We start from the raw sequence: 27,834 nt of genomic DNA, 5'->3' as shown, positions 1-27,834 counted from the left end.
TGCGGCCGCGGCGGGGCGGCCGGGCGGAGGCCCCCGAGCGGCGCCGGAGCCGGGGCCGGGGCCCGCCCGCGCCCGCCGACCGCGAGAGCCGGCCCAGGGGCCCCCCGCGGCCTCGGTTCGACTACGGCCCGCTGGGCCACGGCCGCCCCCGGACCCCGAGGCGCCCGCAGCTCCTGGACAGGCCGCGCCTGGAAGGTGAAGTCCGCGTGGGGGCCCGCGCTGACTCCCTGCCCCCCACTGACTCCCTGCCCCGGGGGGACCCTCCCCCACTGACTCCCTGCCCCGGGGGGACCCTCCCCTTACTGACTCCCTGCCCCCCACTGACTCCCTGCCTGGGGGGACCTCCCCTCACTGACTCCCTGCCCCGGGGGGACCTCCCCTTACTGACTCCCTGCCCTGGGGGGACCCTCCCCCACTGACTCCCTGCCCCGGGGGGACCTCCCCTTACTGACTCCCTGCCCCGGGGGGACCCCCCCCACTGACTCCCTGCCCCGGGGGGACCCTCCCCTCACTGACTCCCTGCCCCGGGGGGACCTCCCCTTACTGACTCCCTGCCCCCGGGGGACCCCCCACTGACTCTGTCCTAGATGGGGGGGTGCATGCATGGGTGGGGAGGGGCTCTGAGGGGGGGCGCTGAGCGCACACTCGGGGCTCAGTCCTGCGCCAGCCGAGGTGGGTGCAGCCCCGCGAGTCCTGGGCCGGGTGGGGGGAAACCAGCACCCGAGGCCGAGGAGATGAGTGGACTGGGGCCGGCGAGGAAGGGAGGGAGAAGACAGAAAGGTAGAGGAATGGGTGGAATGGGGGAGGGACCGGGTCCAGAGGAGCCAGCGCAGAATGGGGGGGTCAGAATGGATGGGGAGAGGGAGCCTGGGCTATGGGAGAAGGCGGGAGAAGCAGAGAGGGAGAGAGGCGACCGGGGTGAAGGGAGGGAGAGGAGGCGGGGTGCAGAAACCACCCAGAGCTCTGCACCCTGCATGGATGGGAGGGCATGGGGGGGGGGGGTCCAGGAATTGGAGAGGGAGGAGAGAGAGAGAGAGGTTAATTCTGTTTGGGGATAGGACATGCCAAGAAGGACCCAGGAGCGGTAGGGGATGAAGAAAAAGAGATGGAGGTAGGGGGAAAGGAGGAGATGGAGGAGACAAGCAGAGAGATGAGTCAGAACTGGTGGGGGAGGTGGGCTTGGCGGGGCAGAGCCGCCATGTATGAGTGAGAATTAGAAAGCAAGGAGAGAATTAGGAGCTAGAGGAAAGGGGACTGGTCAGAGGGGAGGACAATTGCATAGAGGAGGGCGGGAAGTCAGGCAAAGGATGGTCAGTGGCTTGGACGGTAAAAGAGAGGGAGGATCAGAAACTGAGGACGGAGGGAAACAGAAACAGGAAGTGTGTGGCTGGAGTGGGGCGGGGGTAAGGCATAGGAAAGGAGATTCAGATGATTATAGGCAAAAAGGTTCTAGGAGAGACCAGGAGAGAAAGAAGGAACCTGGGAGGGAGGAAAAGGGCCCAGAAGACATGGTTAGAGAAAGGGACAAAGGAGAGGAGATGGGAATAGGAGATGGAAGAAATAAAAAGTGAGGCACAAAGATAAGGAGCAGGCAGCACATTGGGAAGAAGGCAAGCAATGGGAGGATGAAAGGGGTAAAGAGAGTTGGAAATGGAAAGGCCTGGGTTCCTAAGGGCTGGGAAAGAGGATTAGCCTGTGTAAGACAGGGCTTGGGGAAAGAGCTTAGCAGAAGAGCTTCCAGCATCTGTCTGGCTGTCTCACTGTAGGCCCCCAAGCTCCGCTGTCTGTCTGGAAAGGGTTCCCTGGGGCCCCACTCAAGAGTGACCGGCTTAAGAATGCCAAGATCCTGGTGCAGAGAGCCATCAAGGTCAGAGGTGGGAAAGGAAGGGGAAAACAGGGAGACCTGGCAGAGTCAGGGGAAAACTGAGGCGCAGTAAGACCTCAAGGAGTGCTGACATTCTAGCCACTTCCTCAGCCTCCTCCTTCTCCCTTGCCTTCCCTCACCCACAGCAGAAGAAAGTCTTCATGATCCAGGGCCGATACCCCGTGATCCGAGGGATTCTGCGCCGCAGGGGCTGGGTAGAGAAGAAGATTCCCCATTTAACATCCCCAACGCTACCTCTCCCTAGGGATTTTGACAGTTTAGGATCAGGAGATAATGATGTCTCTGAGGACTGTGATGAAGGTAAAGATGGCTGACTCCTTACATTCTTTCTCTCCCCCGCCCCCCCATCTCTGGAGCTGAAAAACCAAGGGTTGGAGAGGCCTTCATGCCAGTCCTGAGAGAATGGTGTGAGTTGAAGGCTAGAGCCAGATTGGGAAGAGAGGGTGAAAAATCTAACCAGCAACCCTCTCCCCTCTTAGCCACTGGCTTGTTTCTGTGGGTGAAAGTTTAAAATGAATATCCAGTGACCTTGAAAGGAAAAGATGCCAGAGAAGAAAAACTTGAGAGTGAGGAGTTTTGTGGAAGGGATAGTCCTATCAGCTTCGAGGTGGTGATGAATTCCTGGGGGAAGGATCTTATAGGCCGCCCACTGAATGACTTGAACCCTTGTACAGAGTCCCATTGTATTTTTTTTTTTTTAATATCTGTAGAGGCTCTGAAAGGAGGGCTGAGGTGGAACAGGGCAATACCTCATCTATTTGGGTTTTTGTCCCCTAGAGGATGAAGAAGATGATGATGAAAGTCAACTACCAGACCTGGAAGATATAGATGGCACTCATGACCTTATGGTAAAGGGGAGAGGGCCCCCTTTTCCCTTCAGTTCAGGGATCATAAGGCCAAATTCTCCCAGGGAATCCCTCCCGCATATTTGAAGGGACTGGTAAGAAGGTGGGCTGCTCAGCTGAGGGCCCAGAAAGGGACAAGTGGCTGACCCTGCTCATTTTTCCAATTTCTACCCTCTCCCTTCTGCCTTAGTCCCGCATGGTTCGAAATGAGTTGCCCTATTTCATCTGGACCACTCGGAGAGATGTGATTGACTGCCGTTTCCTCTGCAAAGAGCAAATGATAAATCATTATGCTCGGGCAGGCTCCTTCACCACCAAGGTGGGATTCCTTAGACGGGGGGTTGGGGGGCAAAGACACCATTCCCCAGTGGGCAGGCCAGGCCAGACTTATTCAGCACTCTCTGCACTTTAGAGGCATTTAGGAAAGGAAAACATTCCTTTCCCTGCTGCTCAGTCAGTCAAAAAATATGATTCTTGTCCATACCACATGCCTAGACCTGTCCGAGTCACTTATAATAAAGTGGAAAATGTATCCCTACCCTTAAGGAAATAAGGTGAAAGGAATACGGACACTACGGGAAACAAGACAAATGATTCAGTCCTAAATTGTGTGATATAGACCACAATATAGATTTGTAGAGTTTAAAGGAGATAATTGAGGGGTTAGAAAGATCAGAGAGAAGAAAGGTTTGATTCTAACCCTTGAAGGATGATGAGAATTGGGATGGTGGCATTCCAGACACAGGGAATGATATATCCAAAGGCATTGAGGGCAAATTTGGGGCAAAAGAAACAGACCATCCTTATTGGAACGGAATGCCAGTAGATAGGACATAGCCATCTAACTGCCTGTCCTCTGGACAGTCTTTAAATTCTCAGCTCACTGGTGGTCCCTCCCTTACTTGGAAATATGTGGAAAGCATGAGTGAACCCCCTTAGTCAATTTGGCAAGCTCAGGGAAGTTCCATCCTGTTCCCTACCCTGGCTGACTTCCTAGGTTGGTCTGTGCCTCAACCTCCGGAACCTGCCCTGGTTTGATGAAGCCAATGCAGACTCCTTCTTCCCACGCTGCTACCGCCTGGGAGCTGAGGATGAGAAACAGGCCTTCATGGGTAGGATGATGTCCTCTTCCCAGCCCCCTCCTCCTCCTCCTTGTTCCCTGTTTGAATTAATTCTCTGCTTTGTCTGGTCCCTTATCCTGCCAGATTTCTTTCCATGACCCTATCTACTAGATCCTGTTCCTTTCCTGATCATACCTTTCCCAAAATGCCCATGATAGTGAATTAGCTGAATCAATCTATATGTAATAAGACAATCTAAAACAGACCAAGTTTTAAGTAGGAATTGTTTGTCAAAGCTAGACTGGGTTCTCAATCTATACTAGGTTCCAGTTTTGAACTGGGTCTTCAGTCCGCACCAAAGTACCAGGTTTAGATTGAGTTTTAGATCCATGTGAGGTGGGAGGATTAGGCTGAGTTCTAGATCCTTACTGGGTAAGAAGACAACGTTGGCTTCCAGGTTTAGCACTGGCTCTGCACGACGTAGTTCAAGATCTGGTCTTTTTGGTGTTAGGTATAATGTAGGCTTTACATATATACCACAGGGATAGGACTTCAGTTGGCTTCCAGAGCTACAGTAGGCACCATGTCTATTTAGGATTTTAGCCCATACTAGATACCAGGACTAGATTGGCTTTGTTATTAAAGTGGGGTACCAAATCTAAGTTCCAAGACCAATAATTGTCCCAAGCCCAGATTAGACTTAAAAAGTTGACCAAATTCTGGCAACATTTAGGATACTGTGAGAAGAGGTTGCTTTCTTTGGTCCCTCCCCTGACTCCCTCTTCCATGGGTTGGTGCTAAGGAGAGGGTATCCCCCATCCCTCACATCCCAACCCTATCCTGGGGGCAGAGGACTTCTGGCTGACAGCTGCACGCAGTGTACTCAAACTGGTGGTGAAGTCATGGGAGCCTTACTCAGAAGAGATTGACCAGAAAAAATCATCCCAGATTTTGTTGGAAAGTAAGTATCATGGGTCATCCATCCACTCATCCCTCCATCCATCACTTGTTCAACCATCCAGTATGGCTGTGGGCCCAGTCTTTTGTCAGTCCCATGCTCAGGTTATAGACTCAGTAGATGTTTTTTGAGCTCTTATTGGGCATTGCTGGAAAGACCATAAACTGGAAATTGCAGGTGATCCCGTATCATGTATATCTAAGTACTGAAGAATACAAAACAGGGTAACAAACATTTTGGGGGGGGAGGGGGCACTCCTCATAAGACCCTTACTCCAAAGTCTTGTGGTTTTCCTTCCTTATCTACAGACTAAAAATCAAGGGTCTTGCCAACCAGGGACTCAGGAAAAGAAACAACTTTGAGATCAGGGGGCATAGGGATCAACTGGATTCTAAGAAATCTGTCTTACATCTCAATTTCCCCCTCTATGTGGGAGAATTTCTCTGCTTTTCTCCTATATCTGTATATAGGGCAGAAGGTGGACACCAGGACCAGTCCTTCCTTCTGGGGTCTTCCATGTGGGAGAATTTCTCTGCTTCCCCACAAGGACTGTTCCTTCTGTATCCTTCCTTCTCCAAAATTACCACCAGGCTCTCTAGGGGGGAAAAAGGATAAAAAACCAGATCTCAAGGAGGTATCATCAGAGCTGATTGAGGATGCACTACAAGCCTGTGAGGATCACCTCAGTAGTTTGGCCCATGAGGACATTGACAAGGCCGTGGATCTCCCAGTGTTTCTGACCCAGGCTGATAGGACTTTATTTCTCCAGCGCTACTACCAAGTGGTCCAGTAAGTATGTGTTAACAAAGAAAATAGGGTGTTGAGATGTGTAAAGGTGGACCCAAAAGCCCATTCTGGGCCAATTTAAAGAAGCACTGGAAACATTATATTCAAATTGACCAATACAGGCTATATTTTCCTCTCTCTGCATGCATGTATTTGCATCTTCAAGGAGATATGGCCCGAAGTACCAAAATACTAGTTTGTTTCAGATTGTAGGGTTGGGTATATTCAAATGAGAAGTTTGAATTTTATTCAGTAGACAATAGGACCCATGTGAGGATTGGTTGTTTGTATGTTTTAGCAGAAGAACGTATGCTTTTTATTTCTGCAAGGCAATGGGGTTAAGTGGCTTGCCCAAGGCCACACAGCTAGGTAATTATTAAGTGTCTGAGGCCGGATTTGAACTCCGGTTCAGGTGCTGTTTTCCACTGTGCCACTTAGCTGGCTCCTATTGTGTCCCCCCTTTTTTTATCCTCAAATTAAAAAAAAATTTGTTATCCCTTCTTTTTATGTTACCATTACTTGTGGTTGTATTCCTGTCCCTCCCCTATCTAGTGAGCCATTCCTTGTATTAAAGAATTTTTCTTTTTTACAAGGCAATGGGATTAAGTGGCTTGCCCAAGGCCACACAGCTAGGTAATTATTAAGTGTCTGAAACTGGATTTGGACCCAGGTACTCCTGACTCCAGGGCCGGTGCTTTATCCACTGCACCACCTAGCCACCCCCTATATTGAAGAATTTAAAAAGAACAAGGGGAAAATCCAGTTTAACAAAACCAACCTATACGGATTCAATGGAATCAGGCAGTATATGTACCGCTCAGTTAGTCAACAAGCATTTATTACGCTTACCTTCTATTGAAGGAGGCAATATGTACAGATAGAAGTATAAACATACAAACTACATAAAAGATAAATATCAAATAAAAATGTTAGGAAGGTAGAGCACTAAGCAGTTAGGGGAATCAGGAAAGGCTTAAAAGATGGTGCTCCAGTTGAGGTGTAAAATACGGGCTGCCAGTTTGGTCAGATGTGTCCGATCTTTGGCCCCCATCACATTTGTTGTGGTGCTCATTAGAGATGTGGATTGTGCTGTATTCACGGATGGGTCCTGAATTCTGTATGCTGTGCTTCACGGGTTTTTATCAGGTGATTGATCTAGAAGAGCTAAAAGGCTGGACAACCCTGTTGCAGAGGAAGAGTATAATAGTTCACTTGTCGCTCCGTAGCAAAGGGGGAGTTAAGTTTTCCCCTTCTCTGAGGCCAAGCCTGCTCATTATAGCTATATAACAACGAGTTTCTTTTTATGGTTTTTCTCATTTACATAGATCATAGAACTAAGATTTGAGCCTAATCAATTTCAGCCTCCTCTTACATATGTGGAAACTGAGGCCCAAGTTAAGAGGTTTGCCCAGGCTCACACAGTTCATCAGTGTCTGAGGCAGGTTTTCCTTACTCAAAGTCCAGTGCCTTATCAATTTAAGCAGGACTGCCCCAAATGCCAATACACTGCCATTTTATGCAGCCTCCTGTGAGTTTACTAAATGCTTTGATAGAAATTGTTTCAATAAAAACTTTTAAAAGTAAGATTGAACAGCCCTGAATTAAAGCATGCTGCCACTATAGCATTATTGTCTTTTTCTGTGTGTACACACACACACACACACACACACACACACACACACACACACACACTTTTCCTGATACTATTTCCTTTTGCCTCTGCTTACAGAGCTATGTTTCTCAAATTCTTCATATTCATCTTTTCTTATCACACAGAAATATATTCTATTCAATTCACATCCCATAGTTCCTGAATTGATGGACATCTACTTGGTTTTCAGGTCTTTGCTACTTTCAAAGACATAGCTACACATTGTTTAGAGTACATAGGGCCTTCTTTCCCCTTCCCTTGACCTCCTGGGGGGGAGGATCAAGAATATGCCTGGCAATGGAAAGCCTGGCTAAAAGGATATGGATTATCTTAGACATATTTTTTTCATTCAAGAAAGATTTTATTTGTTTTGAGTTTTACAATTTCCCCCCTAATCTTGCTTCCCACCCCCCACCACCACAGAAGGTCTCCCCATGGTTCTTTCAATTTACCAAATGCTTAGACATATTTTTAAAAAGTATAATTTCAAGTTGTTTTCCCAAATGGTTAGACCAGGTCCGCAGTTCTATCAACAGTGTTTCGGTGTGTCCATCTTTCTACAGCCCTTTCATCTCTTTTCATCGTTTCCCATTTTTTTTTCATATTTGCTATTTGCTGGCTATGAGTAAAATATTAATTTTTATTGGAATTTATCTTATAATTTGGAATAATCAAACATTTAAAATATATAAATCTGTTTGAAACCCTTTCAAAAGTAGGCAATACCAAAAAGAGGAGTTTGTATTTTATTCTAGAGGCTTTTTTTCCTCTCTTCTCTAGTATATTGAAATAGCCTCCCAGTTGTTTTTCTTGCCTTCAGCTCTCCTACAGAGTGGCCAAAGTGCAGGTCTGAATGTTTTATTTTGCTCTGTAAACTCCAGTGGCTCCCTATTACCTCCAGGATCAAATAAACTCATCTCTGGCATTCCAAACCCTTTACAACATGCCTTCAATCTACCTTGGCAGGTTTACTTACATGTAATTTGTGTTCACATTCTCTTTGGCTCAGCCGAATGGGCTTATTCTTCCCCACGGTGGACATTCCATCTCTCTCCTCTGCTTTAGGCTATTCTCACCTCCATTCCCCAAAGCCTGAAATATACTCCCTCTTCACCCTTTAAAGCAACCTATTTATGGGTGGCTAGGTGGCTCAATGGATAGAGCACCGACCCTGGAGTCAGGAGAACCTGAGTTCAAATCCAGCCTCAGACACTTAATAATTGCCTACTTGTGTGGCCTTGGACAAGCCACTTAAACCCCATTTTCCATTCAAACAAAAAAAAAATCAAACCTAAAACAACCTATTTGCCTTCCAGGCTCAGCTCAAATTTCATCACCCCATACATAGACCCACACTATACCAAAATAAGGTTGAAATGGCTATATGATTTAGACATAAAAGTTGATACCATAAACCAATGAGGAGGACAAGGAATAGTTTATCTGTCAGATCTATGGAAAGGGGAAAGAGTTTATGACCAAATGAGACTGAGAACATCATAAAATGCAAAATGGATAATTTTGGCTACATTAAGTTAAAAACCAATGCAAACATTTTATTTGAGATGAGATATGATTCTGCTAGGTACTAGCCCCTTTCCTTGGAAATTACTTTGAATTTAACTTGTATCTCTTTTGTATCTACCTATATGTGTATATATATAACCAATAGAGCATGAGTTCCTTGAGCATGAAATGATTCATTTTGTCACTGTATCCATGGAGACTGAAACATTGTAGTTGTTTAACAAAAAGTATTGATGGATTAGAGAGCCACCAAAAGTCAGATTTATGCTTTAGGATTATCTGATGACTCTTCAGAGGATTGATGGGAATGGGGAGAGATTGGAAGTAAGGACACGATGAAGAATCTGTTCCACTGAAGTAATATCTGTTCAGTGTTTTGCAAAGTTTATTCCCTTCTTTTCCCAGGTGAGTGGTATGAGGGCCTGAATTAGGGTGGTAATCTTATGAATAAAGAGAAGGGAATAGCTGTAAGAAAACTTAGGGCATCAAAGTCTTCAAGACTTGGCAACTGATTGGATTTGGGGAATGAGTGAAAAAAAGTAGAGGTCTCCAAGTTTGTGAACATGGGTGTTGGGAAAGATGGTGATATCTTTAAGAAAAAGAGGGAGGTGTGGAGTTGGCACAGATGTAGGGAGAAAAGAGAATAGATTCTATTTTGGACATGTGGATTGTGAAATGCCTCTGGGTCATCTCAAGTGAGTAGGCTGCTGGCACTGTGGAACTGGAGTGTATAAGAGAAATTAGAGCTGGATATGCAGATTTGAGATGATCTGCAACAAGATAATTGAACTCAGGGGAGAGTTGATGAGATCACTAAGAGAGGACTTGGAGACTTGTCTGATTTAGATGTTTTGTTGAATTGCTTTTCTTAGTTACAGGGAAATATGTATTCTGGGAAATAACTATAATGTAAAAAATAATACCAAAGGGCCTCAATTTTAAAAAGGTAAATATTTATTGGAAGAAGAAAGGAAGGAAGGAAGAAGGAAAGAAAAAGATAGCTAGCCTGCTATAAATAAAGCCTAGCTGAATAGGCCCCAAGGAGGGCACATAGGTAAAACAAACAGGTAGTTTTCCACTGAGAGTTGCTAATAAGAATAATAAAAAGGGGAGGCTAGGTGGTGTAGTGGATAAAGCACCAGCCTTGGAGTCAGGAGTACCTGGGTTCAAATCCGGTTTCAGACACTTAATAATTACCTAGCTGTGTGGCCTTGGGCAAGCCACTTAACCCCATTTACCTTGTAAAAAAAATAAGAATAATAAAAGGTTATAGATCTTGTTTCCAATAAATATCAGGACCAAGGTGAATTTTGAACATTCTATATTTGTATTTCTGCCAGTGCCAAATAAATAATTGTTTATGCCCAAAATGTGAGTTAGTCTCTCTCCTAGAGGAGAAAAGAAAAGGGCTAGAGAAACACTTCTCCAGATTCTTTAGTTTTCCAAGAACACATGATCTTTGAAAACAGTACAAGTGCTTCAAGAACACAGAAGAAAAATAATATGAAGTGACAGAGCGTCCATAATACTAACCTGTGACCTGCAATTGGTGAAAGGAAGAATATGACAAAGAGAAGGAAGAGAGAAAGGGTCACTGAGCTTTTAGAACTAAGTAACAGATAAAAGACTTTTTAATAAAAAAGGTGTAGTTGAACCCTTGCCAAGGGAGCAGGAAATGATACTGTGGATGCCACTAGTGCTAGAGGAGTAGGATTACAGTCATCCTGAGATGTTCAAAAGTTGCAGAGAAGAGGAATGGTAGATGACAACTCATTGCAGGCTCTCAGGACAACTTTTTTAACTTGATGTAAGTAATAGATGTCTGCTGATGATAGCAAAGATGTGAAGGAGAACTTTCATAGAAGAGCTAAGCCTGAGGAATACTGAGCCATCCCTGGTGACTAAGTGAGGACATGTGAAACTACCAAATAGATTCCAGGAATCATTGACAGATATTAGGGAGTCCTGGGCAAGAAACTGAAACTGTAAGGGTGCAAGCGAGGTTCTCCTCACTATTGCCGATTGAAAGCACAGGCTCCAAAAAAAAAAAAAAAAAAAGAAAGGCTGATCTGGGAAGTGAATGCCAGATTAAGAGACTTCACGTAATACAAAACAGCAGTAGGACTATCTCTAGTTGATGGCAAATAGCTGCCTTTAGATTAGGGCATGCGTGGTAACTGGCCTTCAAGACTTGCTCTAATTAGCCCCTTAGAACTGGGAGCAATCAGTTAAAGAAGTAGAGAGACAGATTTCAGAACTCTGTAAGGAAAACTTCCTAACAAACAGTTCCAGGTTGGGAATGCCTTGAAAAGTCCAGGGTTCTCCCTCCTTGGATGCCTTCAAGCACAGATTAAATGACCACTCGTTGAGAATGGTATAGAGAAGATTAAGGGAAAGTTTGGACTATATGATAATTATAGTTATATAATCATCTTATTTAATAATACAATCGCTAATATTTATATAATACTTAATATATGCAGGGCATTGTGCAAAGAGATTTATACTTATTCCTTTTGATCCTCACAACAACCCTTCTGAGGTAGTTGCTGTTATCTCCATTATACAGATGAGAAAACTGAGAAAAACAAGGGTTATGTGACTTACCCAGGATCACACAGGCTCTAAAGTCCCTTCCAATTCAGCTTTTTATGATAACATGAGTTGAGTTCAAGTTTTTTGGTGTCATTTTGTTTATTTGCAATATGAGAGAATTTCTTTTAAGTCTGTACTAGCTTCTATCATTCTGTGATATGATCATATACACAAGTCATGATTGAGCATCTGATAATGTCTTTTCTCCTGATCTAATGAAAGGACTGAAATAAAACTGAAAAGAGAGAAGAACTTTGAGGAAGAAATATGAATTTTTTTGTGTTTTGGAGAACAAGTTCATCTTTGTACAATACACACACACACACACACACACACACACACACACATATATATATATATATATATATATATATAAAATCCAGTTATTTGCAAATTGAAAATAGGAGCTAGAAAATAATTGCAAAAGGAGTTAGAAAAAGATGTGCTAAATATGGATTGGAGAATATAGAAAACAATTATAATGAGCTGATATACATTTAATGCAGTGTAAAGTGGGCAGGGGGATTCAGAGGAGGTAAGAAAAAGAGCCAGAATATCCTATTCAGACAAGAAAGGGCTTGACTTTCTCCCCTATCATTGGAAAATTTTTCTAGAGGAGGCTGGACTTTTAGGAGCTCCTTTAAATGAATTGGGAGGGATGGAGATATGATGTAAAGGCTACATGAGACAGTCTCCAGGTGTGTCAAAGTAGTGAGCTATCCATGAATGAAAGGTCTTCATACAGGGGCATGAAGGCAGATGATAGGGTAAATGAACTTCTCTACAGCCCTACTCTGAATATCTCACCATTTCCCCACAGTGAGGGGGCCGAGCTAAAGAAGGCTGAGTCTCATATCCAGCGTTGTGAAACTATCCTTCAGCAGCTTCGGGAAGTGGTACCTCAATTTGACATGGAAGGAGACAGAAATATCTGGATTGTGAAACCTGGAGCCAAGTCCAGAGGTCGAGGTAAGGGTAACAGAGAGAGAGAGAGAGAGAGAAGAGAAAGACAGAGGCACAGAGAGAAACAGAGATAGCTGGGGGAAGGTGTGGGAAGGTATTTTTCAGCAGGATTATAGTGTTTTTCTTCAATTTTAAAGAAGACTACAATATCAGGGAGGTGATGCCATGACAAACACATGAATTTGGATTTGAGTGAGGGGTGCTGTGCTAAGTCACCAGCCTCACTTTCTCCTCAAGAGCCATCTGGGTCCAGTGGCCAGATATGGATCAGGATAACTGGAAATGGTCCTGAATGTGAGGCAGTAAAGATTAAGTGACTTGCCCAGTGTCACACAGCTAGTAAGAGGCACGTGTCTGAGGCTGGATTCAAACTCCCATCGTCCTGAATCCTAGGCCAGTGCTCTATCCACTGTGCCATCTAGCTGGGGAAAAGACTCCATATCCTTCTCTGAGCATAATCTCAGAGTCAGTGGTGCAGATGAGTAAAGAAATATCCTTGACCTTTTGATTCACATAAATGCAGTTCATTTAATTTTTATCAGTGCTTAAACATGTTCCCAATTTACCCCTACCATCCTCCAGTTCTCCAATCTGTAGACCTTCATAGAATCATATAATCTTTTCACTGGAATAGATGAGTGGCTTCAGTGTGACATATTAGAAGCTACACAAGACTTTGAAGTTAGGTGCCCAATTCTTTGGGCTTCTCATACTATCTGTATGATCTCAGGCAAATCACTTCTCTGAGTCTTGTCTCCTCTGTAAAATAAGATGGACCAGCTGACAGTTGACAAACCAGCTCCATCATTCTTGGATGAGTTATTGGTCTTCATTTCAAAACCTGTTTCTTTATCCACAAAATGAGAATAATCATATTTGCATCACTTACTTCACAGACTTGTTATGAGGAAAGCAGTCTGGAATATTATAAAGCCCTTTAGTAAATGTGAGCTATTTTACCTCTGTTTCTACAAATTTAAATCTTTATTCATTGGGTGGTATAAAAAGGGCATGGGCCAAGGGAAAGATCATCCTACATTGCAAACACCATTTGTGAAGGTTTAAATTCACCTTTGGCAAAGGGTGACTAAACTTCAAAAGTACCAGAAGCCTTTCAAAAAAACCCTTTATCACCTTCAAGATTAGTTAATCGCTTGGCAACGAGACTTAATCCACTGTTTGAGGTGATGAAATGGTACTGGAGATTATATCCATTCAGATGGATTCTATCCAAACATTAGGCTCAGCTGACCTTCTTTTCTGAGGGGAGGGGAGGTGTGCAAAACACTGTATAGTGTCAAATTTGATATATGGATTGGTTTTGGAGAAGTGCTTTCTCCCTTTTATTTTTTTGCCTTTTAAAAATGGACAGCGTTCTGAATGGAGAAAGGAGAAGGGATAGATTGGAAAATTAAGTGATAGAACCCCCACCCCCAATCAATAAAAATTAGGCTTATATTTTATGGAAGCAAAAAACTGAAAGCTAGTGCCCCCTAAATTGGAACTGACTGAACAAAGTGTAAAATCTTATTGCTCTTGTAAGGTATTACAAGTAAGAAGAATTCAGAGAACCATGAGAAATGTGTAAAAACTAATAAAGGGCAAAGACAGTAGAAGCAAGAAAACAAACCCCATGGCTACAAAAATGTAAAAAAAAACCACTAAAATGCTCTTACACAAAGTTTAATTACAAAGAACATCCTCTCTTAAAAGGTGTGGAATCACAGATACAAAACGTTGCATATATTATCATATGTGGTCACTTTGTAGATTGATTTTGTTCCTATTTTTATTTCAAGGTAAAATTTAATGGTGCTAGGGTATATTCTAGAAAGTTATATTAGGAAAAAAAATCACAAAAGTTATTAATTGGAAAAAAATTAGGCTCATTACCTTATAACAAGGGAAGTTCTGTGGCACAATAGATTGAGCACTGGACCTGGAGTCAGTTAGACCTGGCTTCAATTACTTACTACCCATATGCCCCTGGGCAAGTCACTTAAACCTGTTTGCTTCAGTTTTTCATCTATAAAATGAGCTGGAGAAGGAAATGGCAAAAATCCCTTCCATATCTTCCCCCCCCCCAAAAAAAATCCCAGAAACAACTGAACAACAGAACTTTTGTTATGCCTCATAGAGTTAGTGCCCTTCAGGCAAGGTTCCCAGGAGCTGAGTTCTGTTCCTTCCTGTGTCCTCCCGTACCCAGGAATTATGTGCATGGACCACCTGGAAGAGATGTTAAAGCTCGTGGATTGTGACCCCATGATTGTGAAAGATGGCAAGTGGGTGGTACAGAAGTATATTGAGCGACCCTTGCTCATCTTTGGCACCAAGTTCGACTTGAGGCAGTGGTTCCTAGTGACTGACTGGAACCCACTCACTGTCTGGTTCTACCGGGACAGTTATATTCGCTTTTCTACCCAGCCCTTCTCCCTGAGGAACCTGGACAGGTAAAACTGAGTGATAGGGGAGAAGCTTAGGCCCAAGGAAAGTGGATCTCATAATGTTCCTTGCCTCTCTTTGATCAGGTTTCACCTCCTAGATTTGGTATGAAAGAGGGAAAGGGTAGGGAGTGGCTGAACAAGTTAGAGCTGTGAGAATCAGTGAAGGGACTTCTTTCCAGGGTTAGATTGAGAGGATAGGTGATAGGATACAGCAGGCAGAATTCACAACTTGGGTTTCAGAAGGAACTTTGGTCCCTCAATCTTGACTCAATCATTTATTTACTAGTTTGTGTGACTCTGGGCAAGTCATGTAACCTTCCTTATCCATAAATTGAAGATATTATTGTACTCCCTACCTCAGGGATGTTGAGAAGAACCCCTTTGTAAACCTTGAATGTAAATCTGAACTATTACTGAGGGCTATGGCAGGAATAAATGACCTAGAGTCTAATGTAGTTAATAACTTAAAACTACAGAATATTAGAACCTTGAAGAATCTGAAGACCAACTAGTGCAAAGGCCTCATTTTTCAGGAGACTGAAGTAATTTGCCTAAATTTGCATGGCTAGTTAGTGGGATGTCTTACACAGGTGTCACCTGTCTTCATTCTTTTTAGGAAATTGTTCAGGGTTTGCACCAAATCCTTCAGTTTAGGATGGCACCAGGTCTTTAGGAACATTCTTCCAAGATGATTGTCTCTGTAAGCAACAACTTGCTCTGGACTGGCACCTAGAGAGTGGAACCTGTATTGGTTCTGAGAATTGTAAAGGGTTTGAGACACTGACATTTTAGTCCTAAAGTATCAAAACATCAGAATAGCCTGAGGTCTTTCCAGAGGTGAATTGGGATTTCTCAGTAGGAATGATGACCCAAGGCTCTAGTTAGAGCAAAAGCAGCCAGAACCCCGGGATGGTAGAGGAAGGGAGGTGGGAAAGGACCTTAGTTTCGCCTCCTTCTCATTTAGTTCTGTGCATCTTTGCAACAACTCAATCCAGAAGCACTTTGAGAATTCTCACACACGTCACCCCATGCTGCCCCCCGACAATATGTGGTGCAGCCAGAAGTTCCAGGCTCATCTGCAGGAGGTAGGGGCACCTGAGGTTTGGGCAGAAATCATGGTTCCAGGCATGAAGGCTGCAGTCATCCATGTACTTCAGACTTCTCAGGACACTGTGCAATCCCGCAAGGGCAGCTTTGAACTGTATGGGGCTGACTTCGTGTTTGGGGAAGATTTCCGTCCCTGGCTGATTGAGATCAATGCCAGCCCAACCATGGCGCCTTCCACCGCTGTCACTACCCGTCTCTGTGCTGGGGTGCTGGCTGATACATTGCGTGTAGTCATAGATCGTCGACAAGACCGAAACTGTGACACTGGTGCTTTTGAGCTTATTTACAAACAGGTGAGACGCCATCTAACCTTACTTTCCTTGGGTCTTCTGAGGGAAAAAGAAATGTTACCTGACCCATGGTCCCTTTCTTTAAAAGAAGCCTTTCAAATCCCTGATGCCTGTCAACCTCTTGTGTGCAAGACATGGTTCTAGACACAAGGAGGGAGAATGTGGAGTGCCAGATATGGGAAGGCATGATTGTTCCTGCCCTCTAATGAGTAGTTGAGGAAATGAGTTATGGACACATACTCAAAAAAATTAAAAGGGTGTATCTGACACCTGCTGAAAGATGAGCAAGGACATTAATACTAGGAGGATCAGGAGTGTCAATTGATGCAAAAAAAAATTTTAAATTTTACTATAACTTATCTGTGCAAAAGCATTTAAAATAGAATTATAGGTAGATATTACTTCACGTTTTCTTTGCCATATGGGGAAAAAATGCACTAATACAGCTCAGGCCTTCTAGATATTTGAGCAAAGGAAGGAAAGATCCCTTTTGGCTAGGTGGAGCCCAAAAGTCTTCACAGATGAAAAGGGTGTGAACAAGGTTTCAGAGGAGGGATATGTTAGGGGGCAGAGGAGGAAGGAGAGCACTCTGGGTGAAGAATATGGTACCAAGGCTCTAAAAGCCTAAGCTCTGATTGAGGACCAGCAAGGATGACCTGAAGCCTGTCTTCTGTTTGTAAATCATTTAGTCTCTAACTCCAGTTGATTTTCCTGCACAACTCCTGACCCCTTTAGATAGAGCACTCCAGGGAATAGGATCCCCTTCCTCTAATGGAGATACACCTATTTTTTCTCTCCCATTTTCTATCCTGAGGAGACCCAGAGTCCCACAAATTGCCCAATCTCCCCAGAAAAGAACTTCACTCACTAGCTGCTTCATGACATTACAGGGAGAGAGGTGCAGGAAGTTTCATGGTGCTTAAACTATCTATCCCACTAACACTTTTGCCTCTAGGCAGCTGTGGAGGTACCCCATTATGTGGGTATCCGACTAATGGTTAAAGGTTCCCCTGTGAAGAAGCCTCTGAATGTCCGTAGTCGAAGAGTACCACCCCGTTCATCAGCACATCAACACCTTAGAGAACCTAAGGAAACTAAAGGGCCCGTGCCTGTGCCTGTGCCTGTGCCTGAGAAGGTTAAAGAGTCTGTGCCTAGGGAGACTAAAATGGCCATATCTGGGGAGGTTAATGAGTCTGGGCCTGAGGAGGCTAAGGATTCTGGGCCTGAGGAGGCTAAGGATTCTGGGCCTGAAGAGGTTAAGGTGGTTAAGGATCCCATGTCTGTTGCTCCTAAGACATCAAGGCTTTCCTACCATCATGGGAAAGCTTTAGGAGGCAGAAAGAACCTGGGACCCATTAAAAAACCAGATTCCATGAGCATGGGAAAGAAGAGAGTCAACACCAAACCAGTCACAGGAATCGGCCAGTCTGGCTTCCAGAAATGGAATGTCCATAATCCCAAGATAAACCATCTCTTCAATGCACCAGCAGCATCCATTGCCAATCGGGGAAGGCAACTTCACTCCAGGATCAAATCTCGGCTGCTTCAGAAGAATCCCATGACTCTAGGTAGGACAACATCTATGCTTTGGGCCCCTCGCTGACTTACTTTTGCTCTCTGGCATCTCCCTATTCCTTGTGGTGTATGACCACTATGGCTAGAGGTTGGGATCTTCATGGCAGACACTTGGCTGTGTGAGGAGAAATCCTTTGGGTATAATGTGTGACTGTACTGTAATGAGACTGGTTTGTAAACAAGGGCAGGAGAATGTAAAGAGTATAGGTTCAAGTCCTGGCTCTGGAACTGAGATGCAGTAACACTCTGGGCAAATCTCAGAGCCTCTTTGAACCTATTTCCTTACCTAAAAAATGGTAATAGAATGTTATCTTGCCCATCTCAGAGGACTGTAGTGAAGATCCACTAAGATCATGCCTATAAGACCTATGTGAATTATTGATAAAACATACCAGGACATAGACATTCAAAAGAGTAGTTTCCTAATCCTTACTTCATCGAAATTGCTTTGGGAGGTTATGCATGCTATGCCATCAAGGCTGCCATTATTCAAATCATTTTGGTAACTCTTCTTTGAGAATTGCCTTCCAAGCCAGGTTATGAGCCACAAAAAAAAAAATCAGTCTCTTTACTTTATAGTCACACCTATTTTTGATTACAAATGGTACTACCTAGCTTGATCCACCCACCTTCTTCACCAGACTTGGTTCCAAAAGGCTCTTGGCTGTTTCCAGAAATCAAACCTGTCCTCAAAGGATGAAGATTTACAACTTTTAAGATAATCCAAAGAATCGACCAAAGGCTCTGAATGCAATTTCCAAAGAGGAGAGCCCACAGTGTCTTGAGTAATGGCGTCTCATTGGAATAAGTGTGTAGCCTCCTAAGTGACTACTTTGAAGGGAACAACATTCATTTGGATGCATGAGTTCTGGTATGTTTGCAGTCCCTGCCCTCCAGAGGGAGAACAAACACACAAGATAGTTTGGAAAGATATCAAGTTAGTATATATTACAGATAGCAAATGAGTAGTACAGACAAAAGAACAGGCATCTTCCCCTCAGGGTTTTTGCAGGGAACATAGGCTGGCCTATTTATAGACTTAGTGGATGCTTAGAAGGGACCTTAAAACTCATGTCACCTAGTCCAATCCCTTCATTTTACAAATGAGGAGACTTAAGGCCCAGAATAAATTTGTGACTTGCCTAAGTCACATTGTATCTCATGTTTAGGTTACTCCCTGGGCTCCAGAGTGGGTGTCAGAACCATGGGTGGGGTTGGCATCTATTAGAATCAATCAGCCCTTACAAACAGTACGTTTCTGAGCAAATCCTACTAAAGTATGCATGCTTGGGAAATCTATGGGAAGACTTCCTCTGCCCTTTCTCTGCACTTACCATGTCCAAACTAGGGAGTCCAGACATGAGTCTGCTAAAACAAATAAAAACCCATATTTCTAATTCTCTTGCTTCCTCTCCTTCCCTTTCCATAGAGCCAGAGGGATTACCCTGCCTTCTTGTGAAGCCTGTACTGCCAGATTCACGTGCGGTCAAACCTCAGACTTTCCTTCTCAGGCTGCAGCTCCAAAAAACACCCATTCGCAGCAAGAGCTTCAGTGCCTCGGGAAGGGCCTTGTTTATGTTCCCGGCTCATAAAAAGCCTGTTCCCAATTGTAGGAAGCAGGCCAAGGTGGGCCCCAAACACTTAGGGGCCTGGGAGAGGGCTGATTTGTGCTGAGAACTGGGAGAGTTGGGAGGGAAGAAATGGGGAAGAGTATTTCACATGGTTTAAGCTGAATCAATAGGAGCTGACCCCTGCCCCTTGACCCCAGCAAGGTGTCCCCAGTTTAGAGCCTTGGCTGTGATCAAGCCCAGAGGAGAACAAGAGGCAAGTTATATGTATTTTTTGGTTTCACCCCCAAATCTTTCACCCCCTTATTAGCCCCTCATCCCTTCCCCTGAGAAATTCCCATCAGCTTTTCCCCATAGCCTAAAATAGCAGTTTTAGATCCCTTAGAATTCCATCCACCCAAATCACGGAAAAAATAAATGCCTCTGAGCCCCAGTTACTTGAAGATGAAGCCACCTTTAGCAACTCGAAGCTCAGGCTTGATAACAGATTGCTGAAGGCTATTATAAAGAATGCCCAAATCCATGGTCCCCCCCCCCCCGCCCCCGGCACTCAGCTTCCAACCTTTGCCAATCTGGAAGGACCTGGAGAGATAGATATCCAAGAACTAGAGACCATGAAATGGAGACATTCTTAGCCATGTTTCTCATCCCCTTCCCCCAAACTTAAGTTGTGGTCAAAGAAATTTTCCTGGGCCAAAAATAAATGGGATTGAGATAGATCCTGTTTTAGTCATGTTTACTATTAAGGCAATTAGAGCCAAGGTTGGACACACTGGGCCAGACCTGGCTAACTGAAAAGTATATGAATAGAGGGGTGAGGGAAAAGCTAGTCAGGAATCATGATAAAGGAACACTTCAGTGGGAGATGTGAAGCCCAGGAAGAAGGTGGAAATGGAGGATAGCTCATAATGGATGGTAAGGAGAAATTCAAGCTGAAAATCAGGAAAATTTCCTGAGCTGGGCCCTAACTCGGGAAACTGTAAGTCACCTTCCTCTAGAATAAGAGAAGTCACCAAATGGAACCATCGATCTTGTAAAGTTCTAAAAGCTAATTACTCCCCAGTAGGCATTTAGCTTCAGAGTCCCCAGCTTTTTTATGCCTCCAGATGGAGAAGGGACACAAGAAAGCAGGCTGTCTTCCCCAACCCTCACAATGGGGACCTTCCCTAAAGATATCTGTCCCATTTTTCCTACTTTATAGACTGTCATCTTGAATGTCATTGGTGCTACTTCCTGGGCTGCTCTGACATCTGAAGCCCTAAGTTACATAGGGTTTGTGAGAAGAAAGGAGGCAAGGGAGCTATAAGTACTGTGGGGGCTAATGAGGTTTGAGGAAGAAGGATTTGATGCAGGTGGAGGTGGAGGGGAAGAAGGGCCACCTCTTTGGAAGTTATCTGGAGGCGATGGAGGAGCTGCTCATTCAGGACCTATAGAGTAGAAAAGAATTGAAATTGAGGACATGGATCTAACAATTAAAAAAACTCAAATTGTTGCTCTCCTCTAAAGGGAAGGCTCCGAATGGGAATAATTTGAAATTAAGCTATCTTCACTCCAGGTCCAAAGACCTTTTATTGAAACCTAATCAGAATATTAGAACTGATCTAGCCTAAATCATTTTAGATATGTCAAAGAACTTTTTTCACATATTCCAAGCCAACTAACAAAGTCAGGTGTAATTGCATCACATTGTATCATCACTAACAGATGAACAAAAAAAGAAAGTAACCTTGTTGGGCAGGCAAAGCAAATCCAAGTACCTGTATCTGAGGCACCGATGTCTCCACTGGCAACAGAAAGTTTTCACCTAGGACACTGCCAACTCGAGCAGAGTAGACATGATCCCCAAGCACAGGACACATCTGAAGCACCATGTGTACCAGGAGCTGACTGGGAAATGCTAGGAACGAAAAGAGTCACACCAAGAACTCCCCAGCTGCCTTCCTGAGCCAGGATTTGGCCCTGATGTCCTATTCTATCTCCTAACCCAAGTTGCTCGGAAGATCCAAAGCACTAGCTATCAAGCAATAAATCCACTCCAACTCCTTCCCCTTTGAAATAAAGTTTCAGAGCCCCTGGTGGATGGCCCTGACTCCTACCTGTAAGTGGCTGGAGCTTTACCAGAGCACAGCCAGATGCAGAGTCCTCAACAAAAAAGTGGGTCAGGGTTTTCTTGACACCCTCCTTTAGGGTCTGTCGAGATGGGGCCTTCACGGGGACTACCTGTGACCAGTCCCCCAGAAAAGAAAAACACTTCACACTCTGTGCTCTAACATCCCCCAACCACATCCCAATGTTTTAAGAACCACAAAGTTAAGGCCACAGACACGGCAGATGCTTTTAGCTGATTCCTAACGTAAATCACCATTCCTGATTAGTGATCAAGCTCACAGTTGTTCATCAGCATATAGAGCTTCACCAAAACTATGTGGATTCATTTTTTTTTCCTTTTTCCTATGGAGTAAAAAAGTTAGTGTTCATACTTCACTTACCAGGTCTATTCCCCTAATTTGTTCCAACTTCAGGGCAACTCGAATTTCACCTTTGGGAGTAGCTGGGACCCCAGTGGTTACAGCCCTAAGAGGAAAGCCAAGGAAGGAGAGGTCATAGAGCAGCCACTCTGGGGCAGTCATCATTGAGAGGAGGACCCATGGAATAAAGTTAGAAACCAACAGTTGCTTCTCACCAATAGGTCACTGTGGGTTTCTGAGTTCTTCGAGAGTGGATGAAGAAATTCTGGAAGGTTTTTGTCATCCGGGGACAGCTGGAGAGGAGAACAAGCCCTGAGCTCTCCCTGATGGGGGGGGGGGGGGAGAGGGAGAAGAGAAGTCATGTATAATTGTCATAATTCATGTATTTATAGTACTTCCAGATTTAGAATACCCCTTTCTCACAACTTAAGTAGGTAGCATTATCATTACCATTGTACAATGATGAAGTTGACAACAGGGTCACACAGTGTATGCCAAAGCCAAGATCTGAACCCAGTCTCTTGAAAGAAAGTTCAGTGATTTTTCTATACTACAGAACTCAAATAGGATCTTAGAGTTCGTTTTACAAATAAGGGAAGTGAAGCCAGAAGTTAAGTCAGCTGCCCAAGGTCACACAAATAGTTAAGTGGCAGAACATGGATTAGAACTTACTACATTTCCCATTGTAGGACTTTTTCCTACTATCCTAAATTAATCTCCATCCCTGGTAGGGAAATCTATAGTCCTAAATCTCGCAGGAAAAAACCCTCCAGACATGCTGGGGTATTTTTTTTGCAAGGCAATGGAATTAAGTGACTTGCTCAAGGTCACACAGTTATTGTCTGAGGCCAGATTTGAACTCAGGGCCTCCTGACTCCAGGGTCAGTGCTCTATCCACTGGCCACCTAGCTGCCCCTAGACATGCTGATTTGTTCAAAACAGTTCTCAGCTCTACTCTTAATCAGGCAGACCTCTGCCTTTGATTTCTGCTTTAGCATTAACAGTAACTTACTTTCCTGGAGCTCGGACAACATGAAACTCTTGACTGAGCCCAAGTTGCTGGACTACTTCTGGAAGTACTGAGAGCAATGTAAGATCTCCTGGTTTTCCTGGAGACACAAGGAGAAAGATGAGGCTTCCTAAATATCAAATTCTTTATCTTCTTCCCATTTCTATTACTCCCTTAATCCTAATTTCATTCCCTTCCACTGTCTGACCAGTACCACTCCCTCCCTTTGCCATACCTGTCACTGCAAGTCCCTGTGGTTTGTTCAGAGCCAGCAGAGATTCTAAAACACAAAGTCATCACATTAAGAAAGATATCCTAGAAATGAAGATGGGTTGTAAAACCTCCTGAATAAAAGGATTAACTAAACTATTTTGTAGTTATATAGTGGAATATTATAATAAAGAGGTATAAATAAGAGAAATGCAAAGAAATCTGGAAAGAGAGCTTTGTGAAATAATGCAAAATGAAAACAGAAAGAAGCACATAATTAGGACTATATAAGAAAAAGTCAAGAAAATGCATGGAGAAAGAACTGTGATGAGGACTTTGAAACCTGAAATCCTACTAATAACACTTTAATTGTTGCAGATAATTTACTTAAATGTAAATATTTACCAAACAAGTTTAGTTGGTTGAACTGACACAATATTTAGTATTTAATAAAATATTTAAACAAAAATTAATATGGAGTTGGCTCTAAGTCCCCTTCCTGTTCAATAATGGGGCATGGTGAAAGCAGTATCCAAGAATTAGGTTTATTGATCCCCAAATCTTTTGTTCTTCCCCTGCCTCACCATTATGGTACAGCACAGCTGTCTTCATCATCTCAGCCAACTCCTTGTGGTTTAGCATTTCTGGTTGTAGCATTCCATTCCTCTCATGGAACTTCTTAAGATACATCTGGTACCTTTAATGGAAGAAAAAGAAATGAACAGAAAAAAGGTATTTGTGAATTTGGTGTCACATGTAGTGAAAAAGCATTGGTGTTTGAGTCAGGAGACTTGAGTAAATTACTTTTTTAGCCTGAGTAAATTATTTAATGCTCTGGGTCTCAGTTTTCTTATCTGTAAAAAAAGGGGAAATAATATTTACCTAAAGGACACTGTTGTAAACTTTAAAGTGTCAAATTATTGTGTCATACTCAAGGATCTGTATGATTTTGTAAGTGTGGGAGCTCTCTCTACCAATGAGTAACCTAAGCTTTCTGAACTTTAGTGGATGGTTTCAGTATTTATGGCCCAAAAATTCATTTCCTGTTGGTCAACCCTCATATGTGATGAGCCTGCCTTCATTTAGCTAGGCCTGTCTTAAGATAGCAGATAACAAACACATCACCAGAATCATGCACAAAATCTTTCCCACTCTATAGGGCATAATAAAGCTTATATTACAGTAATCTAATGCTTGAGAATTCAAGCCACAGAGGCAACTGAAGATGCCAGTGAAAAACATATTATACTAATATAATCTTTTTTTTAAATGAGGAATGGGGTTAAGTGACTCGCCCAAAGTCACACAGGCAGTATCAAGTGTTTGAGGTCAGTAATCTAATCCTTGAGAATTCATGTCACACTGAGGCAACTGAGTCAGTGGAAAACACTACAGACAGGACAAAACCATCACAGGACCGGGCACCAGAAAGGAATGTAAACATTATCTAGAGCCTAGATTCTAGACAGAGTCTAGTAGGGGCTGGAAGCCGCTGAGGGAGACTGAGGCTGCTCAGTAGTCTGAGCTGCAGGGGGAAGTGACCCAAGGAAGTCCAGGGAGGGTGAACTGACCCAAGAGCACGGGGCCCTGGAGTCAGGAGGACCTGAGTTCAAATCCAGCCGCAGACACTTCATAATTACCTAGCTGTGTGGCCTTGGGCAAGTCACTGAACCCCATTGCCTTACAAAAAACAAAAAAAAAGCAAAAAAAAAAAGGAAGAGGGCTCCCTAGCCACCACTGTAAGAGTAAGTCCCTAACCCCACCCGGACCCTCCTTACCAGTAAAAGGACTGCCTAGCTCCCTTTCTTTAAGAGTAAGAGGACTCCCTAGCCCCACTCCCTTATTAGTAGGACTCCCTGGTCCGTCTTTAAGAGTAGGAAGATTCCTGGGGCGGCTAGAGCCCCGGCCCTGGAGTCAGGAGGGCCTGGGTTCAAATCCAGCCTCAGACACTTAATAATGACCCGGCTGTGTGGCCTTGGGCGAGTCACCTCACCCCATTGCCTTGCAAAACGTAAAAAATCCAAAGGTACAAGGCCTCCGCAGCCCCTCGCCGTCCCCTCCTCCCCCCTCCTCCCCCACGGGCCCTCCGCTCCCTCAGGCTGACACCCCACTTCCACCCGGGGATCAGTCACCAGGTCTGACTCTTGGGGGCCGGGGCCTGCGCCTGGCCCTCCGGGCCCGGCCTCGGCCCCCCGCTCAACCACCGGCACAGGACCCGGGCCCACATCCTAACCGCAACGCGCGGCCAAAGCGGAGTCAGCGCATGCGCCGGGAGGAGGCGGGAGGCGGGCCGGAGTGGAGAGGGGAGGGGCTAATGCCCTGCGTGTGCGGCTATCGGACAACACGACTGTCAATCAGAGCAGGGGAGAGGCGGGCCTGAAGCTGGAAAGCGTGCTAAGGGGAGGGGCGGGGCCTAAGAGTAAGGGGCGGGGCGGATGCCGGGACTGACAGCCGCCCATGGAGGGAGCGATTCTGGTAAGCAGGGTGGCATAGATGCATCTAGATGTAGTTATATAGATAAAAATAAACACACACACACATATATAAAACAAGCATTACATTTATACATATATATAGCTGATACTAGATTGCCTCTGTCAAGGGAGGGGAGAAAAGGGAGAGAGTGGAGAGGAGTTGGATGCAGTTGGAAAATGAAATATTTAATAATAATAATAAAAATATGAGGGAAGGGGCTGGAAGGAGTTGGATGCAGTTGGAAAATAAAAGATAAATAAAATATTTAATAATAATTAAAAAATGAAGAGGGACTTAGATAAGCTTTTGAGGTTCCTTCCAGCTTGGAACTCTCCTGTCAGTTTGGTCCAGGTCAAATGCTAAGCCTCAGGGTCCTTCAGGCTTAGATGGGATGTAGATTCTAGACAGAATCATCATTTCCCAAATTATTCCTCCATCAGACCTTAAACCTTCCCTGAAGCTCCTAGTCCAGAGGCTCAGTCTAACTGAGACTTGTTAAAGACCTTAGTTCAAAAAGGCTCCCTGCATCCAGGGCCATCTCCAATGGTCCTGATTCATATCTGACCACTGGACCCAGATGGCTCTGGAGGACAAAGTGAGGCTTGTGTGTCACTTGTGTGCCATGACAACACCTCCCTGATATTATGGTCTTCTCCAGGAATAACAATAGCCCACTTTTTCCCATTTTGGGGGGAATTACTTATTATATAGATAGATATGTATGTATGTATATATATAAGTGTGTGTGTGTGTGTGTTTGTGTTTGTGTGTGTATCTGTCCATTTCTCTTCTGACCATTCTGTTCTACAGTCTTCCTCCTTCTCCTCCTCCTACTTTTCCTCTTCTTAAAAGAGAGGCATTGGCCTAAGCTATAGTAAAACTGACAAATGACTTAAAATTCTTCTAACCTTTTATAATTTATCTCCAGGCTTTGGCTTTTTAGACTTCTCCAAAGAGCATCACTGGATCTGAAAACTGAGTTGCCAATAGCATTCTCCTCTTTGTTCTGGGATGCAGATGGCAAGAGGATGTGCTCAAGTATTATTCATCTTTCAGGAGCTTCACATTGGCATGAAGGGACTTGGTTAAACTCGTTTCCTTCATGAAGATCTGCATAGAGACCAATAATCTGCACCACTTACTACACTGTTATATAGCACCCTTACTATTATCCATTTATCAGGTTATCCCAATCTGAAACCTTTACAAGTCAGAAATACCGCATGAAAGAGAAGAAAATAGGAAATGGATCAGAGGAGCCGCATGGCCAAGAGATGGGTGAGGTAAAAGACTGTAGGGGGTCTTAGGGTGACTAGAGAATTGCCTTTTACCAGTCAGGATGGCATGGCCCCAGACAGGGGCGTCACTGAGGTGGGACAGGCTTGGGGTGATGTGGCAGGAATATGGACCCTTCTTATTTTTCTAGTTGAGTTAGTCCCATGGCAGTCCCGGTGACAGTGAAGTTGCCAAGTCATTTCAAAACTGAAAGCTCTGTCTCTCTTCTGCTGCTTACCTGAACTCATCTTCTGTAGCATTCTTACTGACAATGAATTTTTTTCTCTGGTAATCCTTTAGACAATTCCCCATGCTTTCACCTTCTTTCCCCAAAAAGACTATAAATTTTTTTTTAGTACAGAACTTTACTAACACAAGGATTTTATAACATTTGAAATAACATTACTTTGTACCCAATCTCAGAGCATAGAATCTACATTTGGAAGAGACCTAAGCGATATTCTGTTCCATTCCTTTCCCTATATTACAGGTAAAGTGATCTAGAGAAGGTAAATGACTTGCCATGATCACCCAGGCAATAATAAAAGAGCCATTATGAATTCACAACTTCTAAACACAAGTATAGTGCTTTCTGGTCCTGGGTAATTCCTGTCCATACTTTCCCACAAATTGTCCATTAAGGATTTGCCCAAAGCACTGAAGGCCTTTCTCTGGTTATTTTAATATTTCATATGTGTAACACTCCCCTTTTTGCTCACTTTCCCAGCTTTCACTTATACTGACAAGTTGGGTCCCTAGAGAACTCTTTAGGGGTTATCTAGTTCTAATTCTATTTTTTATAAGCCCCTCATCCAGCTTGCTCCTTCCTTCATATTGATTAATCATTTGATATCTTCTCAATACCAAGTAACCAGTTAATATCAATTAGTTTTTAAATGATATTTACTGAAATGATATAGCAAGGGTTGTTTAGTTGCTTAAGCATGTCTGACTCTTTGTCCCATTTGTGATCTTCTTGGAAATAATATTAGAGTGATTTGCCATTTCCTCCTCCAGGTTATTTTACATATGAGGAAACTGAGGCAAACAGGTTTAAGTGACTTGCCTAGGCTCACACAGCTAATAAGTTTCAGAGCCTGGATTTTTTTTTTTTGCAAGGCAAATGGGGTTAAGTGCAGAGC

General features: G+C 44.0%; 2 protein-coding genes across 9 annotated transcripts; one reads left to right on the top strand and one right to left on the bottom strand.

The window, feature by feature from the left end:
- Positions 1 to 108: 108 nt before the first annotated feature.
- TTLL3 (tubulin tyrosine ligase like 3) lies at positions 109 to 23,392 on the top strand. Of its 8 annotated transcripts, none has more exons than XR_012470992.1 (15): positions 109 to 195; positions 1,059 to 1,111; positions 1,767 to 1,867; positions 2,011 to 2,185; positions 2,663 to 2,733; positions 2,921 to 3,049; positions 3,728 to 3,842; positions 4,594 to 4,752; positions 5,340 to 5,538; positions 12,129 to 12,277; positions 14,478 to 14,721; positions 15,680 to 16,115; positions 17,068 to 17,680; positions 18,362 to 18,558; positions 19,117 to 19,205. XR_012470992.1 is itself a non-coding variant. In XM_074198614.1 (14 exons), exons 4-14 carry the CDS (start codon positions 2,026 to 2,028, stop codon positions 19,359 to 19,361), a joined length of 2,181 nt encoding a protein of 726 aa, XP_074054715.1. In that variant the 5' UTR covers positions 109 to 195; positions 1,059 to 1,111; positions 1,767 to 1,867; positions 2,011 to 2,025; the 3' UTR covers positions 19,362 to 23,392. The 8 variants fall into 8 exon arrangements, 6 of the variants coding, with proteins under 6 accessions (XP_074054715.1, XP_074054713.1, XP_074054714.1 ...); XR_012470991.1 differs by having other exon boundaries at positions 18,329 to 18,558; XM_074198614.1 differs by lacking the exon at positions 18,362 to 18,558 and having other exon boundaries at positions 17,407 to 17,680; positions 19,117 to 23,392.
- Positions 19,977 to 25,208, bottom strand: RPUSD3 (RNA pseudouridine synthase D3). The gene is made up of 9 exons (XM_074198616.1): positions 25,075 to 25,208; positions 23,527 to 23,639; positions 22,968 to 23,012; positions 22,736 to 22,832; positions 21,939 to 22,046; positions 21,745 to 21,829; positions 21,352 to 21,475; positions 21,013 to 21,152; positions 19,977 to 20,682 (listed from the first exon to the last, which is right to left on the bottom strand). The coding sequence occupies exons 1-9, from the start codon at positions 25,167 to 25,169 to the stop codon at positions 20,482 to 20,484; spliced, it is 1,008 nt and encodes a 335-aa protein (XP_074054717.1). The 5' UTR covers positions 25,170 to 25,208; the 3' UTR covers positions 19,977 to 20,481.
- Positions 25,209 to 27,834: the final 2,626 nt, after the last annotated feature.

The sequence above is a fragment of the Macrotis lagotis genome, chromosome 8 (genome assembly GCF_037893015.1).
Source record: "Macrotis lagotis isolate mMagLag1 chromosome 8, bilby.v1.9.chrom.fasta, whole genome shotgun sequence".
Taxonomy (NCBI): Eukaryota; Metazoa; Chordata; class Mammalia; order Peramelemorphia; family Peramelidae; genus Macrotis; species Macrotis lagotis.
Note: the sequence above shows the minus strand (reverse complement) of the source record. Positions and strands in the feature narration are given on the sequence as shown.

Coding starts and splice junctions, on each gene's coding strand:
- TTLL3 (XM_074198612.1), top strand. CDS start 2,026: ATGATCCAGGGCCGATACCCCGTGATCCGAGGGATTCTGCGCCGCAGG. Junction 4,753..5,339: donor ATCCCAGATTTTGTTGGAAA/GTAAGTATCATG, acceptor AATTACCACCAG/GCTCTCTAGGGGGGAAAAAG. Junction 5,539..12,128: donor CGCTACTACCAAGTGGTCCA/GTAAGTATGTGT, acceptor ATTTCCCCACAG/TGAGGGGGCCGAGCTAAAGA.
- RPUSD3 (XM_074198616.1), bottom strand. CDS start 25,169: ATGTGGGCCCGGGTCCTGTGCCGGTGGTTGAGCGGGGGGCCGAGGCCG. Junction 23,013..23,526: donor AGCTGTGCTGTACCATAATG/GTGAGGCAGGGG, acceptor TTTGTGTTTTAG/AATCTCTGCTGGCTCTGAAC. Junction 22,833..22,967: donor ACAGGGACTTGCAGTGACAG/GTATGGCAAAGG, acceptor TTGTGTCTCCAG/GAAAACCAGGAGATCTTACA.